Source organism: Bradysia coprophila, unplaced genomic scaffold (assembly GCF_014529535.1).
Source record: "Bradysia coprophila strain Holo2 unplaced genomic scaffold, BU_Bcop_v1 contig_138, whole genome shotgun sequence".
NCBI lineage: Eukaryota > Metazoa > Arthropoda > Insecta > Diptera > Sciaridae > Bradysia > Bradysia coprophila.
In genome coordinates, this window is record NW_023503409.1 from 6,733,504 (window position 1) to 6,750,169 (window position 16,666).

General features: G+C 38.2%; 1 protein-coding gene across 7 annotated transcripts; it reads right to left on the bottom strand.

Annotated features, from left to right (window-relative positions):
• Positions 1-813: 813 nt before the first annotated feature.
• LOC119073783 (tau-tubulin kinase homolog Asator) lies at positions 814-16,608 on the bottom strand. Of its 7 annotated transcripts, none has more exons than XM_037179462.1 (17): positions 15,065-16,608; positions 10,601-10,684; positions 6,897-7,050; positions 6,608-6,830; positions 6,332-6,546; positions 6,001-6,270; positions 5,602-5,940; positions 5,078-5,152; positions 4,500-4,715; positions 4,277-4,381; positions 3,833-4,213; positions 3,671-3,772; positions 3,523-3,608; positions 3,300-3,444; positions 2,180-3,236; positions 2,003-2,099; positions 814-1,747 (listed from the first exon to the last, which is right to left on the bottom strand). In XM_037179462.1, exons 2-17 carry the CDS (start codon positions 10,612-10,614, stop codon positions 1,216-1,218), a joined length of 4,011 nt encoding a protein of 1,336 aa, XP_037035357.1. In that variant the 5' UTR covers positions 10,615-10,684; positions 15,065-16,608; the 3' UTR covers positions 814-1,215. The 7 variants fall into 7 exon arrangements, with proteins under 7 accessions (XP_037035357.1, XP_037035356.1, XP_037035355.1 ...); XM_037179461.1 differs by having other exon boundaries at positions 4,277-4,417; XM_037179460.1 differs by having other exon boundaries at positions 4,277-4,420.
• Positions 16,609-16,666: the final 58 nt, after the last annotated feature.

The window sequence follows — 16,666 nt, forward strand, 5'->3', positions numbered from 1 at the left end:
TTAAATCCCAATAGTTTCTCACGTTAAGATTTCATTTTTTTGTGTGTGTACTGAGATTTTGATCTCCAGAAAATCAACCCCATTACCGCGTCATCGGCTCATGTCAAACTTGAATCAATATTGAAATGTCACATGAAAAACATGATCTCATTGTCATCTGATCATGCATTTCCATGACGTAAACCGGTGACGCACTAATACGAGATTTTTTGTTTGTTTATTTGATACGTGTGCCTCCATATATGCGCAGCACAGTTTCTTAACTAACGGTAAAAATTAGTGTCTACTGAATTAGAAATAATGACTAGATATTGTAATGGTGAATGGTCTCTCTTTTGCGGTCAATTCATTTTATCGAGTCCAAAATTTATAGCACACTCGAAGAAGCCGTCATGACTGCTTTTACCATTTATTGTTTCTAACAACAAAAAGCGTCAGGAAACAATTTTGTTTGTCGTGTTAAAATATCGCGACTTCGTTGCTCATTTCCAGCACACTACAAACAAAACGTTGTTCCTAACTTATGCTAATAGGCTTTTTCAGCGAACTCGATTCCAGCACCTTTCGTTCGCTAAAAAAGCCTCTTAGCATGCGTTAGGAAAAATACTATTTTTTGACCGTTTCCGAATTTGCTTCAGCTGTTTTTCAACTGATACACACAACTGTTTGTACCTCCTTATACGGTTTCACCACTACCACACGTGTGGGTGCAGCAGCTTCAACCGCATAAACAAATCTAAACAGTTTTGATTGTATGTGTTAATCATCTGAAAAACAGCTGAAGCAAATTCATGCTGAAATTTCACTGCCTCTGACTGTACTGACATTTAAAAAAAAAAAAAAAGTTCTCGAAAATGAAAGGAAAGTAAAAAAATCTTTTCACAAAAATTGCATTGGCTTTTTGGTCTAGGAGTGTGCTGTAAAATTTACCTGTTTATTACCATCTGGTGACTTACATTTTAATGTCATGACGTATGCTGTGTAAATTTTCCTCGCTGATTTTGTCACTCTGACTGACTGACGAAACCATTACGGTGCAAGTACATTCGATCCACAAAAAATAATCCAAAATAAATTCATTTCCCTTTGCTCCATCTCTCCAATCACAACAACGAAAAATCGAACCGAAACTGTACTGCTGATAGCTGCATTATATTGGCGAACATGTAAATATCCGTTCGCCGCATATGGAAAATATGAATGGGAAATTTCAATTTATTCTACGTTTAACCTATAGCGTCTTAATCGTGCACTGTTTTCTGGCTTCGGAGCACCCGGTGGTGGTGGCAATTCATTCAAATCGACTACATCGCCAATATCAATAATATCACTTAAATCATGGCCATGAGGCTTCATTGGACTAGACAAAATATTCGTTCTGCATTCACTTAGCTTATCATTCCTACCATTAAGCGTACCCTCGATTAATTCAATGGCCGTGCCAGATGTTGCGCGTAGCGCATCGTAATAGTTAGAGCTGTTGCTGCATTCGTCAGCGATGCGAGCAGTCGGTCGTATAACACCGTGTGAGGCGTTCAATAATTGTTCGTCGGCATTGTGTTGATGGGAATGAAGTGCGGATGATATCTGATTGGGTATAGGAAGTTGTTGATCCCGATCGGTGTCAGTGGAATCTGGCGGTTGGGTTGATAAGCGATTTGTCAATTTCTCATCCGTACTGTTGTCCGATGAGTTGTCTTGCTCGAAATGGCCGCTACCTAGCAAATGCGATGGAACACCCCTGGCGCTAAAAGAGTGTGTAAATTCATTAATGATATCGCACAGTCAGTGATGTTATTGGTACAATTCCAGTTACACATGGGGGACTTATTTTCGGCCGCACATAGTGTAGACAGCAATGTTAGCACAGTAGATGAAACTCATGTTCACCTTTCATCTGTTGTTAATATTGCTTTCAACACCATAAGTAGACCGATTTGCATAGTGGATGCAATCTTAATCTAACAGACACAAAACAGCCATTAATTAGCCATGCACTCACCGTGTCATATTTCGGGATTTCGGCCGAGAAAATCTTAAATTCAATTGTGATGGATCAGTCACGTATTTTTCAGTATTTTGTCGACGACGTCGTAAAGCTAAAAGACAACATGTAAATCACTCAACACAAAAAAAAGGAAAACAAATCGCCACACGAAGCCTAGACGTGTCAACTTACCTGGTGTTAAATCTTGAATTTCCGGCGAATGTGGACATTCTCCACCAGCCCAAGAAGCACATTTGGATATCCGTAGATTCGGATTTAGTATTGGAATACGACTACTGGATGAACCATCCCGTTCCTTTTTGTTGAAACTTCCATCAACATTGGCAGCACCACAGCTGCTACTTTGAGAATGAGACATTGTCATCCGTTGACCGCCAGCAACACCACAACATTCGTTTATTCCAGCTACCGCTCCCTGACTGCTCACACTGCAATCTGTTGTCATAGCATGAACCAGCTGCTTCGGTGGAAATTCATTGGATGGAACATCCTCTGGGTAAATCAACGGGAATTCCCGTTTATTGGTTGTATCGATATGCGTTTTCTTGTTCGGTAGATCCATATTCGGTAACGGTTTCTCAATGACGGGCTCGTTAGTAGTCGACTTGTTCATATCACTCAAAGCTAATGACCTGCTCAATTCAATTTCTTGAATTTTGGAATTGATTTGATCGACCGTTGGCTTTGCTTTGATCAATGGTTTCACTACCGTATCCCCACTCAGAGATCTGTTGAACACTTGACTTTCGACCTGTGACGGTGTTCTGAAAACGGATGGTTTCTTCTCCACTAGGTCACGATTCGGAGATGCATCCTTTAATTTCTGTGATTTCGTTTCAATTATGTCACTTCTAATGTTCACGACAGCGCCACCACCATTGGTCATAGCGTCAAAATAAACTGACTCGTCCGGATTGGGACTTTGCTCTTGGGGCAAAACTCTTATCTCCAACCGTCCGCTGACAGCGCATTCATCTTCTTGTGGCTCGGATACTGTATTCTGACGCCCATACGTTTTCGATAATTGTGACTGAACCGCGTTCGCTTTATGATTAACGGTTGGTTTCGAATCAGCTAGAACTTGGCGATTGCATCGTATGTGTTCAGTCTCTTTAAAGTTAATGTTTGGCAAACTATAGCGATGGTGCAGATTTTCTGCGGATTTGATTGATGTATCACCGCACGTTTCGCGAACACCGACATTACGGATTATGTCCATGCGGAAAATCTAATGGTTGGCAGGTTGTTAGTGTACAGGCCACTGGGAATATGAAAATCAATAGATACTCACTGTGTCATCGAATGCAGCTTGCTGCAAAATGGGCGGCTCCAACTGTCGTCGCAAGACATTACCGAGTGAAGGTTCGGACCAGCAATGTGGCAATAAATCTTGCAAATTTGTATAGTTCTCAATGCCGGCAATGTTCAAGTGACACCTAAAGTGAAAGAAAAGTAAATTCTCCGTTAAATTTGTTGCATGTCAACTCATTGATTTAGGTATCCGATTTGTTTACCTTTTTCTTTTCGATTCCTTCTTCTTCAATTTGCTAGCATGATGCTGTAGAGAATGTGATACGACGTGGCTCTTATGATCAGGACTCTGAAAGAATCAAAAGATTGTAAGTCGCGATTTAGAGATCGAACAATTGGATTTTGACAAACCTGTGGCTCTTGTTTCCACTCATTATCAGTTGTTTCCTCGGAGTCATCAAATTGACTTTTCCATTGCGATGCCAGAGTTAATGCACCACCACCACGTGTGACCTTTTAATGTTAAAACTTTCTGTATTGACGGAATCAATCAATAAATTATCGGCGCATTACCTGTTGCAGAGCCGATACATTATCGTCATCAATTAAAGCGCACTGTGTAACAGAATGATCTCTTGTCGTGCAACCGCTTAACCGTTGTGTCGAACCTGTTCCCGATGATGGTCGAAGGTTGCTTCGTCGGGATGTGCTGCCAGCACTACTGATAACATTACGTCGCTGTTGATCAGAACCACCCAAACTAACGACAGCTCCTTTATCGAATGAAAATGGCGAGCCGTCATTTTCGCGTGGCGATGCTGTATCGGATGCAGCCATTTCATGGACACTGGTCGGTGGTGCGGTGAGGACACGTAAACGACCATATGTTGTCTTTTCAGCAGTCATCTTGATCGGTTGACTTCCATTTTCGTTATACGGATTGTCGACTTCATTCTGTAACGAAAATTGATTGTTATCGAGAACCAAATATGGCCGTGAAAATCATTCCGTTCTTACATCCATTTGCGAAGTCGAACGCCGTTTAACTGGACTTGCATCATTTTGATTCGCTTCATTGTTCGCTTTCTTGTCACCTTTGTTGAAGTTACCAACTGACTGTTGCTTAAATTGGGAGATTATTAAGTCGTTAGACAAGCTCTGTTTGGGAGTGTTGGTGGGGGTGGGAAGAAAAATAATAATGAGCAAAACTACCAAACGAATATCTCACACGGTAAGTTACCTTATTTGTAACTCCACCGCTGTTAATGGATCCTTGGTTCGGCTTTTGCACATTGATGTAATGCAAATGTGGATTTTGTTGCTCTGTTGGTTGTCTGACTACGTTGCTCGTTAGGCTGGCAGATACATTTTGATTTACACTACCGCCCGGCGGACCGGTTTGTTGAAGTTGTTGCGGTGCGATTGGAGTGGCATTACAGTTTTTATCAACTTGAAGCTGAAAGTCATCAAAATCAGTTAATGTTCAAGTTGTGTAGGGGCACTCTTATGCATAACAAAGGCAAGCATTGCAAACGGAAGAGATCATCAGAGGAATACATGTGAAAGATTCAAACCGTGTAAAAAGCGTCAAAATTCCAATCTCATCCGGTAATTTCGTATATTCGTTGGACATGGACAAGCAAAATGTGGACTTATATGTACAAACATAAAACAAAACCCAAATAAAACAAAATTCAATTTCGACCTCTGAGAAAATCAGAGTTAAAGCTAGACTCTCGTAGCGTTGAGTCTTAGTTTTGTTTCCCAATGGTTTGTTTGTTTCTTTTTTCAATGTGTGTCAAAACTTTGTGATTTTACCTTGTCTCTATGATGTTGATTAGCCGGTTCAGTTGTTGCCATATGAACCGTATCGGCATCAACTCTTCGCCGTGCCTGCAATTGAGTTTCTCAACAATTTCGTTTCTTCTTCAATGGAATATTATCAAGGTTAAACCGCATCGAGGGGCTAACCATTAGCATACAAATTTGAATTTTAGATGATGGACAATTTTGCGAGTTGATTTCATTGTCTGAATGGTTATTCCCTCTTAATGGTACACAGGGGGACAAATATAAAATTTTGAACGAATCACACAACTTGACGGAGAGTGAATGGAGTGAATTTTGAAAAAAATCAATGAAATGCAACAGAGCCACCAATTGTCTTAATTGTTTGTCAGTTTATGCCAAATACAGAGCTAACAATCTCAGAAACATTTTCCCACTGAGAATGTTCTGATGGATGTGCACTGGCGTCTCATCAATCAAAACATTCCCACTGTATGCACGTCACATCGTCACTATCTCTTTTACAAACTAAGCCAAATGACACCAATACTCACATATTCCATTCCACTTCCATTGGACACGGCCACCGTCATCTGCGTTATGTTTCCATGAACCGGTTCATTGTTTTTCATTTGAATCGCACTTTGCATATTGCTAGACAAATTCGATTGTCCGCTGTTAGCAGCAACTGCCTCAGTCTTTTCCCAATCGAATGGATCGCTATCCTTAACGCCACGGCGTTTCATACAACGTTCGAACAATGATGCTAGCATGGCATAGTCCGGCTTGTCAGCATAGCCGAGCGATTGAATATGCTCCAAAAATTGTTTTAAATCAGAAGGCAGATGCTTCAACAGCAATCGATGATCATATTTCTCTTTCATAAGGCCAACCTAGGGAACAGAAGCATTTGTGGTTAGTTAGCGTTTTTACCAACCGATTTGATCGCTCACCTGTTCTTTATCTTTTATTTTACGCCATGGCAACTGACCGTTTACGAACTCGACTAACATATAAAACAATGACCACAAATCGTCGTGCCGCCCCATTTCGCGATTTCTGTGTGCGTTAATCGATGCATATCGCACGGTTCCACGAAATCCAGCTGCAGCCCGAGGACATCGAACTTCTCCAGTGCCCGTTGTATACTGACGAGCCAATCCGAAATCGAGCATATAAACACGTCTACAGTTGTATGCGAGGCGACCCATTGAAAAATTACTCTACGAAGGAATCAGGATTTTAATGATGCCATTTGACGACAATACCACTACGAATTCTTACCGGCTTAATATCTCTGTGTAAAAATCCCACCGAGTGTATCGTTTCAATTGCTTTCAGTATTTGGATGCCTAACCGTAGTGTTGTACTCAATGAAAATGCTCCACGCGGCTGTGCCCGTCTCAGCTCTGCTAAATTTTTCGCATGCAATTGCATCACAACGTAATTGAAGCGATCATTTCGCCCACAGCCAATAAAACGACACACATGCTCCTTTCCTAAAATGGCAAGAATTTCGTCAATAACACGATGTCAATTGACGCGGGATGTCGTCCGAACCTTGCAACTTTTTCAACACAGCCACTTCCATTTTAAGGACTTGCTTCGGTTGTCGAGCTGATTCCACTTTCAATGCAACCGGTTCTCTAGTTAACAGATCTTGACCCTCATAAATTTCACCGAACCCTCCGCCACCAATTTTTCGTGCCACTTTCCATCGTTCCTTCACGACATGGCCGGGTTGCAGCAGATCTTCGGATGTCATTTTTATGTTATGGATGTTCTGGATAAAGGAAAAATTACGGTAAATTCATGTCGAAGCACACAGTGCATTGAATGTTGAACATACGCTACGTTCTGCTTGATCCGTAGATGGTGATCGAACACGGAAAGTGACTCGATTCCTCGGATTGTTTTTAGGATTTGCAGGTAGAGTTGCCGACCGTTGTAGTGCCGACTTTCTAGGCCCACCTGAAGAGGCTTTACGATCATCTACTTCATCCCTATGGAGAAATATTGGGGAATTTTAATAATAAATGCAGCTACGATGTCACGGAATTGAATAATTGAATTGCACCGGACAGTATAACGAAGGTTACCCTTTGGGAATCAAATTTTCTATATTTACGAAGGTTTTTAACCTACGTTGCAAATTAGTGAAGAGAACCATACGCTTAGAATCGAATTCGACGTAAAATTGTAATAGTATTCAATCGTTAACCCGTTCTAATTTCTCAAGACATATGCTAGCAATGTCTCGTCTTGAATTAACACTCTGTTTTGATTCAACCAATTAATTTAAATTGAATTTTGCCCATCACATCATCACTCTACTGATGTTTTCAATATATTCAAAATAAAGTCACAGAACAACTCAAATTTCGGTGGCTATCTGCTATCCGCAGGACACAGACAATGTGTTTCGCATTCAAGATCGCAAAATGACTCATGCAATGAGGATTTACAAAGGATTTATATCCGTCAGCAAAAAAACAAACGTTTACATATATTAATGTAGATAAGGCACGCAGCGACAACAGGCATCTTAGTGTTTATTACCGTTTTTACAGTAAAATTTATATAATTTTAACGAAATGAAACAGAAAACGACATGAAATTTTTTCCAGACACGAATCCGAACATCATTATACTATAACGTCGGTTGGTTGTCATGAAAATTTAATCGAAAGAAAGGAAAAAAAAAGAAACATTCTGCTGTAAGGGATTCGATTCCATTTTCCTCCAATACAACACATTTCGAGATACAATCGATGAAGATTATGATTTAATCCGAATACCATTTATTGATTATTCCATCGTCCCGTCGTCGACAAAAATTGAGAAATCATTTTTTTCAGGAAAATTAATGTCTGAACAGCAATTTTTAATACAAAAACAACATCCAACAGAAAAGAACCAATTTTTTTTGACATTAGGGATGTCAGCGGGTTGAATCGTGCTAAGAGTGGTAAAGAATGAGACAGAAATGGTGGTTGTGCATGAACATATGTACGTGTGTATATACATGACTATGGTGTAATATTCTAAACCGTATGTCGTGACTTGTCACGGTACGCCTTAAAAACATTGATTTTTTAACATTGTTCCATATGAATGATGAACATTTTCTGTATTTTTGTTTTCTAACTTATTTGAACTGTTTAGTCATTTATCATAATCAAATCGAAAAAGAACCATTTCGCATGGATTTACTACTTGCGAGATAGTAATGCGAAATAACGGAAGCTATTATGTGCTTGAAGACAAGGGGTAGTTCTATTTTTGAAAATCTTCTAGGGACATAAATATTCGTTTTTATTGCGATCAGCAACCAACCAGTTGTTGACATCTGAATTAGACGATTATGGAACTGCCTTTGCTAATCACAAATGAAAAATCATCGAGAATTGATTTTTACAAGTCACAATCATCGTTCTATAATCCTGTCACTGCGGCCACTACCCAACATTATTTACACAATTCACATGATTAAATACTTCAAAGGACAGTTTTCCACGGAATAACGATGTCAAATGAAAAAATCCTATTTTTATTCCTTCAACCACTTACTTTTATGTTTTTTTTTGCCTTTTTCTTGCCTTCCTTTTCCACACACAAAAAAAACACTTTAATTTAACAACCACAGATGTTTATCGATCACAACTGGCACTAATGTTTTATGAATTCGTTTGACCAGCAATTCGAACCAATTCGACATAATCAAACTATTTTCGTATGCAAATTATTTGCCCGAACAATTCCATCAAATTGAACTGATAACTGATTGCGACAGAAAAATATTATATAGTTTGCCAATTCGACGGTCTGATAGTTTTGATTAAGACACACAAAATTGAGAGAAAATCTATTGTCTGATCCCAATGTTCTTTTGACGTTTCTCATTTGAAATAAAAAAAAAGTTGAATGATTGAGTAGGTAGTAGTTGTGTAGTTGTTGAAACACATGCGTACAATATTATTGTGGATCTCAGCCGCTTTGATAGGATAGCCATCGAAAAATGTGCAGAAAGCGCGTTAATATTTTTGAAATTCCATATTCGTTTGTTGACACAAATGCATTAAAACAGAACTTTGACTGTATTGGGGAATCTGGCTTCGTATCAAACCATGTTAGCAAAATCATTTTCTGATAATCTCACACACGAACATTTTATGCTGCAAGTATTTGGCATCAACTTAATTTTTTTACGGAATTTTGGTAGCGATAAATTATGTGCCAGTTTGGTCCTCATGTGTCACGTATTTGAAAATTCTGTTGTCTTGCCACATTACCCGTCTCCCTCATTACTTGATCTTTATGATCTTTATTACTGACTGTCCAAGTACTATAGAGTTGTATTGACTATTTTCATATTAAAAGGTTCAACAGCGTTCAAAAAGTAAATTTCAATACATTTTTATTGCATTCTTGCGAGGGATTCTTTTGAAAAACGCATTTTCTAGTGGACTTTTTTATATGTGCCTAGAAAGGACTTCGACCCTAGAACCCAAAACCACTTTCAAAAAATTCTTCGAAGCTTTTGTGACTGGTGAAAGGTGATCAAAAACCGAAAACTTGCACTTTTCTTACCAAAATTTCTCCGTGTACACGAGCCGTACATGGTCGTATGGGGTGTCATTAGAAAGGCAATCACATGTACTATTGAGCCAAATAGAGACTCATTGGTTTTAAAATTAATCCACATTGAAATTTGTGCAGTTGAAGTTTTCAACCGAAAACTTGCACTTTTCTTACCAATATTTCTCCAGTTACACGAGCCGTACATGGTGGTGTGGGGTATCATTTGAAAGGTAATTTTATGTGCTTTTGGGCCAAATAGGGTCTTATGGGGGTTTGAAAGCATCTACGATGAAAAATGAGAAGTTGAAATGTTTAAGTGTCCATATTTCATCGCATATACATCCAAACCCCATAAGACCCTATTTGGCCCAAAAGCACATAAAATTACCTTTCAAATGATACCCCACACCACCATGTACGGCTCGTGTAACTAGAGAAATATTGGTAGGAAAAGTGCAAGTTTTCGGTTCAAAACTTCAACTGCACATATTTCAGTGTGGATTAATTTTAAAACCAACGAGTCTCTATTCGGCTCAATAGTACATGTGATTACCTTTCTATTGACACCCCACACGACCCTGTACGGCTCGTGTAGAAATTTTGGTAAGAAAAGTGCAAATTTTCGGCTTTCGATCACCTTTCACCAGCCATAAAAGCTTCGAAGAATTTTTTTGAGAGTGATTTTGGCTTCTAGGGTCGAAGTCCTTTCTAGGTACCTATAAAAAGTTCCACTAGAAAACACGCCCGATTTCGGTAGGCTGTTTTTCAAAAGAATCCCTCTGCATAGTTATCATCCAACTAATTTTTAATCTAAGGTAATGAAGTTTGAATTCAAAATTCAAAGACCAGTACCAGCTAGCTAAATTAGATAAAAAAAATCATCCCCAAAAAGGCCAGATTGTCGCATTGCATTTTTCGAAAAATTCCTCTAACTTGCATAGTTCTGTAATTAGAGTGAAGCTTTGTACTTACATGAAATTTTTCATGGTGGAAATTTCCTTGATATCATTTACGTTCGAATCCACCTTAATGTTGAGCTTGTTCGCCACAAGGGTCCTAGAAAGAAAAAGTGGAATAAATAAGTGGTCTTCTGAGAAGTTTATGGAAACAATTTGATGTAATTTACATTGAATGACTCAGTTAATGCAAGGAGCAGTGCATGCTCTCGGTTTTAAAATGTACTTAAGGTCAGGTGAAGTTGTTTACATAGCAATATAAACATCTTGCGACAGTAAACTGCTTCACCTGGCCTTAACAATATAGTCAGCGATTTTGTATTCTATAAATCGGGTTCATATTGTGTCAATCTACCCGTTTTCCGTTTTTCGAGCTTTTCCGTTATTATACATGATTGGGAATGAAAAGTTTTGGAACAAATTTACTTTTTTCAAAATCAAATTCAGTACATTTTTGCCGAACAGAGCCAGTTTTTCTGACACAAGGACTAATGGATGAATTGATTTAATGGAATCTCAGTGTCGTTGACTAGGTCCTCGACTTCATCTCGATCTTTTCACTTTTAGTCTTTTCTAAGAGAATGGTACTAAACAACTTTCCTCGATCTCAGCACCGTCCAGTGCTGATAACTGTCGGTCTGGAATTCCCACTCATTAACTCGATCCAGAAGCCAAGGTGGAATTTCAACTTAGCAAATTGGTCGCTTTACAGTGAAGAATTGGAGCGATTGCTCAGGTACATTAAGCCGACAGTGAAAAACTACAACAGATTTGTCGGTGCAGTGATGGCTGCAGCAAAGAAGTCTATCCCAAGAGGCTTCAGAAAAGAGTATGTTCCGTGCTGGAATACAGAAACTGAAAGGCTCTATAGGGAATTTTGTGAATCAGGAGAGAGTGAAGTTGCCGACGATTTAATCCACTCACTTGATAATGCGCGAAAGGAAAGGTGGCTGAGAACAGTTAACGAAATGAACTTTACACATTCAAGTCGGAAGGCATGGGCAGTGATACGTCGTCTAGGAGCAGCGAACTCTAACTCCAAGCAATGCGGTAAAGCTACAGTATCAGCGAACAGGGTAGCAACAAGATTGGTACAACTTACCAAAGTGAATATGGACAAAAATCTGATGAAAAAAATACGGGGTAAGCTTAAAACCAAGAGGAAAAAGCTAGCACATAACGCTGAATTCTCGACTCCGTTTACTGTTGACGAAATTACCGAAGCCATATCTCACGTTAAAGCTGGTAAAGCAGCTGGGTTGGATTACATTCACCCAGAATTCATATTAAAAAGCGGACCGAAAGCCATCGAATGGTTGACTCGCTTCTTCAACAACATCCTGATGATGAAGAATGTACCACCCGCTTTCAAGAAGTCAAAAGTCGTAGCTATCCTCAAGCCAGGCAAAACTCCAGACACACCAGAACATTTTCGACCAATTTCATTGCTGAATGTTACGTATAAGCTGTTAGAACGTGCCATGCCATATACAATCGTATAAGTCCAAAATTTTTTGAAAGAATACCAATGGAACAAGCCGGGTTTAGACCCCAACGAAGTACTACCGATCTTGTCCTCGCTCTGACAACGTTTGTTGAGGCAGGTTTTCAAAGAAATATGAAAACTGGGTTGGTATTAATCGATCTGACTGCGGCTTATGATACGGTGTGGCGACATGGAATGCTTTACAAGTTTATTTCCATAATCCCGTGCAGCACGCTGTACACACTGCTAAACAACATGCTATGCAATCGAAATTTCTACGTGTTTTTGGACAACGAAGTAAGCCGACAAAGATCCCTTAATGATGCTATATGTGGGAGACGTCCCGGAGATCCAGAGCAGGAAGTTCATTTTCGCAGACGACTTCGCCCTAGCAGTGCAAGCGAAAACTTTTGTTGAATTGGAATTTTTTCTTACCTGGATTCTGGACGTTATGCGACAATATTTCGTTAAGTGGAGACTTAGACTGAATTCTGACAAAACGACAGTGTCAGCATTCCATTTATGTAATGCACAGGCGAATAGGAAACTTCGGGTATTGCTCGACGGAGTGGAGCTTAGACACAAATTTTACCCAAAATATCTTGGCCTAACACTGGACAGACCAATGACCTTCAAAGAAAACAGTTTGCGGACGGTAAAGAAAATGCAACCGAGAATTAACCTCTTAGAGAAGTTGGCCGGAACATCGTGGGGTGCTGACGCCAGCGTTCTACGTACTTCAGCGCTAGCCCTGGTCTACTCAGTTGCCGAATATGGTGCCGCAGTATGGCTGAATAGTGTACACACTAAATCGATCGATGTTGCGTTGAATGAAGCTCTACGAGTAGTAACAGGTACAATCTACAATCTACACCGATCGAATGGTTGCACGTTCTGGCTAACATTGAGCCACCGGAAATAAGAAGATACAAAGCTTTTACCAGAGAATGGTGCAACATTGAATCGATGGACAACCTTCCGATTTACAACGATCTAAATGACCCACCGAGCCGAAGATTAAAATCCCGACATCCACCATGGGAAACCATTAACGACATCGCTACGCCATATCATCCGGACACAGAATGGAAAAATTCATGGCATCAGGCAAGTGTACAAAATATGGAGCTTGTAACTGATCCCACAATCAAACATGACTACAACGGATTCAGTTTTCAACACAAAGCTTTCATCTCAGATAATAAATATTTTCAGCGGTACAGCAAGATCGATCAATCAATCCCAATCGATATCGAATTATTATCCAACCAATAAGGTAGAATAACTGTTTTATTGACAAGTGAAAAAAAGACTGCTCACAAATAATAACTATTTGAACCCATTAGGTAAAATGAATTTAAACTGTGACGATGATAAGCATTCGTAAAGATGAAAGCTTAGACTGCACGGCACTAAGACACACTTGTGGTATTTTACTTGGACATGCACGTTTGATGTATTTTTTTATCGCAGCTCTTTATGTCTGTCTCGTACTCGTTGAACATCTTATTTTTATACATCTTTCAGAATCGCAATGGAATGATGCAATCTAAATGTGAGAGTGGTCTGCAAAATTCCATGTTTCTTTTAATTTTCAGATAATTCGTAAAAAAAAGCGAAAAGGATAAACTTCGATGCTTGCTATACATAACGTGCGCATTAATAGGATTAGTTGAGCTGAAGAGTTTGGGAAAACAATTCTAATTTGTCGCATTGCAAAAATAGATCTTTTGTGTTGAAACATATATAAAGGAAACGAAGAAGACAAAATACAAAAAGAAAATTTTCGGGAAAATTATGATTGAGGTGACATTGAAATTTCACGTTTTTCTTTCGTACAGCGTAACGTTTTGTGTAATATAAAAGTTTGTACGAATTACAAAACTTAGAAAATATCGCTTTTCTTCTTCTCATTCTTCTTCTACAGAATCATTGAGTGATGGTGGAATGTAATTTGTTAATTTTATAAATATGAACATGACATGGCCGGTACACTAATCCCATATCTACGCTACCCAACTGAACACCAGTATGATTGTATATAAGAACATCACACTGTTGACTTAACCGTTTTATATTTTTTTTTCTGTGAAAGTCTAAAAATAGCGTACACCTCTCATACAAAAGTTCTTTGGTTACACCTCTATTACTTTCACGTGTGTGTATTATAAATCTCAAAACAGAACATAAATAAAATTCACATTTCTCGTTAATTTGTATTCGTAAATGCAATACAACGAGAAATTCGAATTGAAGAGACAGGCGATGTGCTTACAGGAGGCGCATTATCTAGTTTCTTCGATTCGTGGACAAGCTGAACATCAGCAATGTGAAAGCCCGATAAGTGCAGCATCACTGATGCTGCATCAGGATAATAGCATATCGGCTATATCATCTGGCAGCGAAGAAAAATGAGCAACGAGCACTGTCTAGTGAGTGTATCTACTATCCGGCAAAATTAACAAACGAAGTAATAGATTTCGTAACAACATCTTTGAAAATCACTTGAAAAAGAAGATGTAGCAAAGTGTTGATTAATGTATTTGTTCAATCTCCAATTAACATAAGTATTTCAGCAAGAAAAGACATTCTTTATGTATCAAAAATATGACTAAATAACAACAATTAAACTGATTGGGCTGGACAAGCTTCCTTCTATTTTTATGCTCTACCAACAAGCACACAAACTGATGAAGATTTCATTCGCAGGTTTCAATGTTCTCGTTTAAAAATATTTCCAAAGTTAAACTTGAAAGCAAATTAAGCTCAAAATACAAATCAGGTGTGACATCTGAATTCCGTTTACGTAAAATCGGGAAGATCTAGGTAGAGCTGGTAAATCTATAAAAAGTTTTTTTTTGTTTTCTGAGAGACACGAGATAAACAAAAACTGGGAAATTTCAGCTAATTATTCCGAAATTTATTATTAAAAGTAGTCGTGGTGAACGTTGTCAATTCATTTGCTGAAAATTTTGCCATTTACATTTCACTTACCTTGTGTTATTGTCGTAATGTAATCCAGAAATACTACGTTCGTCGTAACATGACGATGGTTCTTGTCGGGACAAAAATCGATCGAAAATCAATGGATTGAATTTAGAACACACAACAAGTGTTTCTCTTTTGTTTTAAGATTTGACATACAAATTACGAAAAATTTGCTGAAGCACACTCTGCGCTATCGGCACCAACCATTTAATAGTCCGGTTACTACACAATGTTGGATTTATTTTCGGATGTTTTTAACAAAAAAGAAATATTTTTATCACACACAAAGTTTATTTTCGTATAAAACAGAAAATTTTAAGTGAAATAAATAAATAAATAAACACACAGAGAATTCCAAATTTATAATATTCTGTCTGTGTGTGTCAACATTTAAGAAATTTTCAATAATTTTAGCTTAGGGGTTACCTAAAGCCTGATATATATAATAGATATCAAGCCAGCCGTTCAGATAAACTTTTTTTTTCTTTAATTTATTCACCATTCCATACCCATATAACCATGAGACACGAAATTATTTTTAATTCATCGACTCAACAAGGAAATCACTTCACGTTGCGGCAGTTAATTATTTTCTTAACACCTCTTCCGTTATACGGAAAACTTACAAAACGAAATCATTAAAACTTGTTGAATATTTGTCAAAGTGCACAATTTGAAGAATGTAGTTCACGTAAAAAGAGGCAAATAATAAAATAAAAAAAAAACCGAAAAGAAAAAACTTGTTAACTTCGAGAGATGCGCGGAGTACTTAACATTTTACACACTGAAAATCGCGTATTTTTTTCGTCGACAGTGGCAAAAAAAAGAAAGATTTCTCGAAATGCTGTTGTGCGCACGGTTAAATGATATGTTTTTCTCGAGTGAAAATACACGTTGAATTTCCCCAGCTTAAACACAGAAGATTTCGGCGTATTTTATAGGCTCATATGTTCGGATATTTGTGTATTTGCGATATTTCCTCGTAATGCCAGTAAATATGTACGTAGGTCATTCGGTTGGTAAATCCATACAGACTACAGAGATATATGTAGATGGACACCCGACGGTCATTTCAATTTTTGATGTGAAAGTATTGAGCGCGTTGTTTTTTCTTTTATATTAAAGGAAAGGAAATAAACAGAAGAAGAAAAAAATCCGAAAGAAAATTTGGCAATACAAGCCATATGAGACATGAAGAAGCTAATTGATGAGTTTGATGACTCCGAGCACTGTAAATGATTGGTAATCAACGGAGTTCTATTGTTGCTATCATTTATTTATTTCTGTATCATAATCAATCGGATGTTTTGAATAATACTCAAAATACATCGATTCGTTAAATAAATATCTCGGTTCGTGGAAAGAAAATTTAAAAATAATCGAAACGACACAATTTTTGCAGAAACGCAAAATCCGAAAATGACTCGTTTGCTTATTCGCCATATGAATAATTTCATAATCAAGTCAGATGTAGTTCATTTAAATTGTAGGTAGAACCAAAATTGCAACGTATTAGAGACAACCTAACTAGTGCTTAGTAAGTATGCTTTGCGTAATGGTTAGGTCAGCAAAATGATCCACAAAAATCCACGTTCCATTACCCAAGCG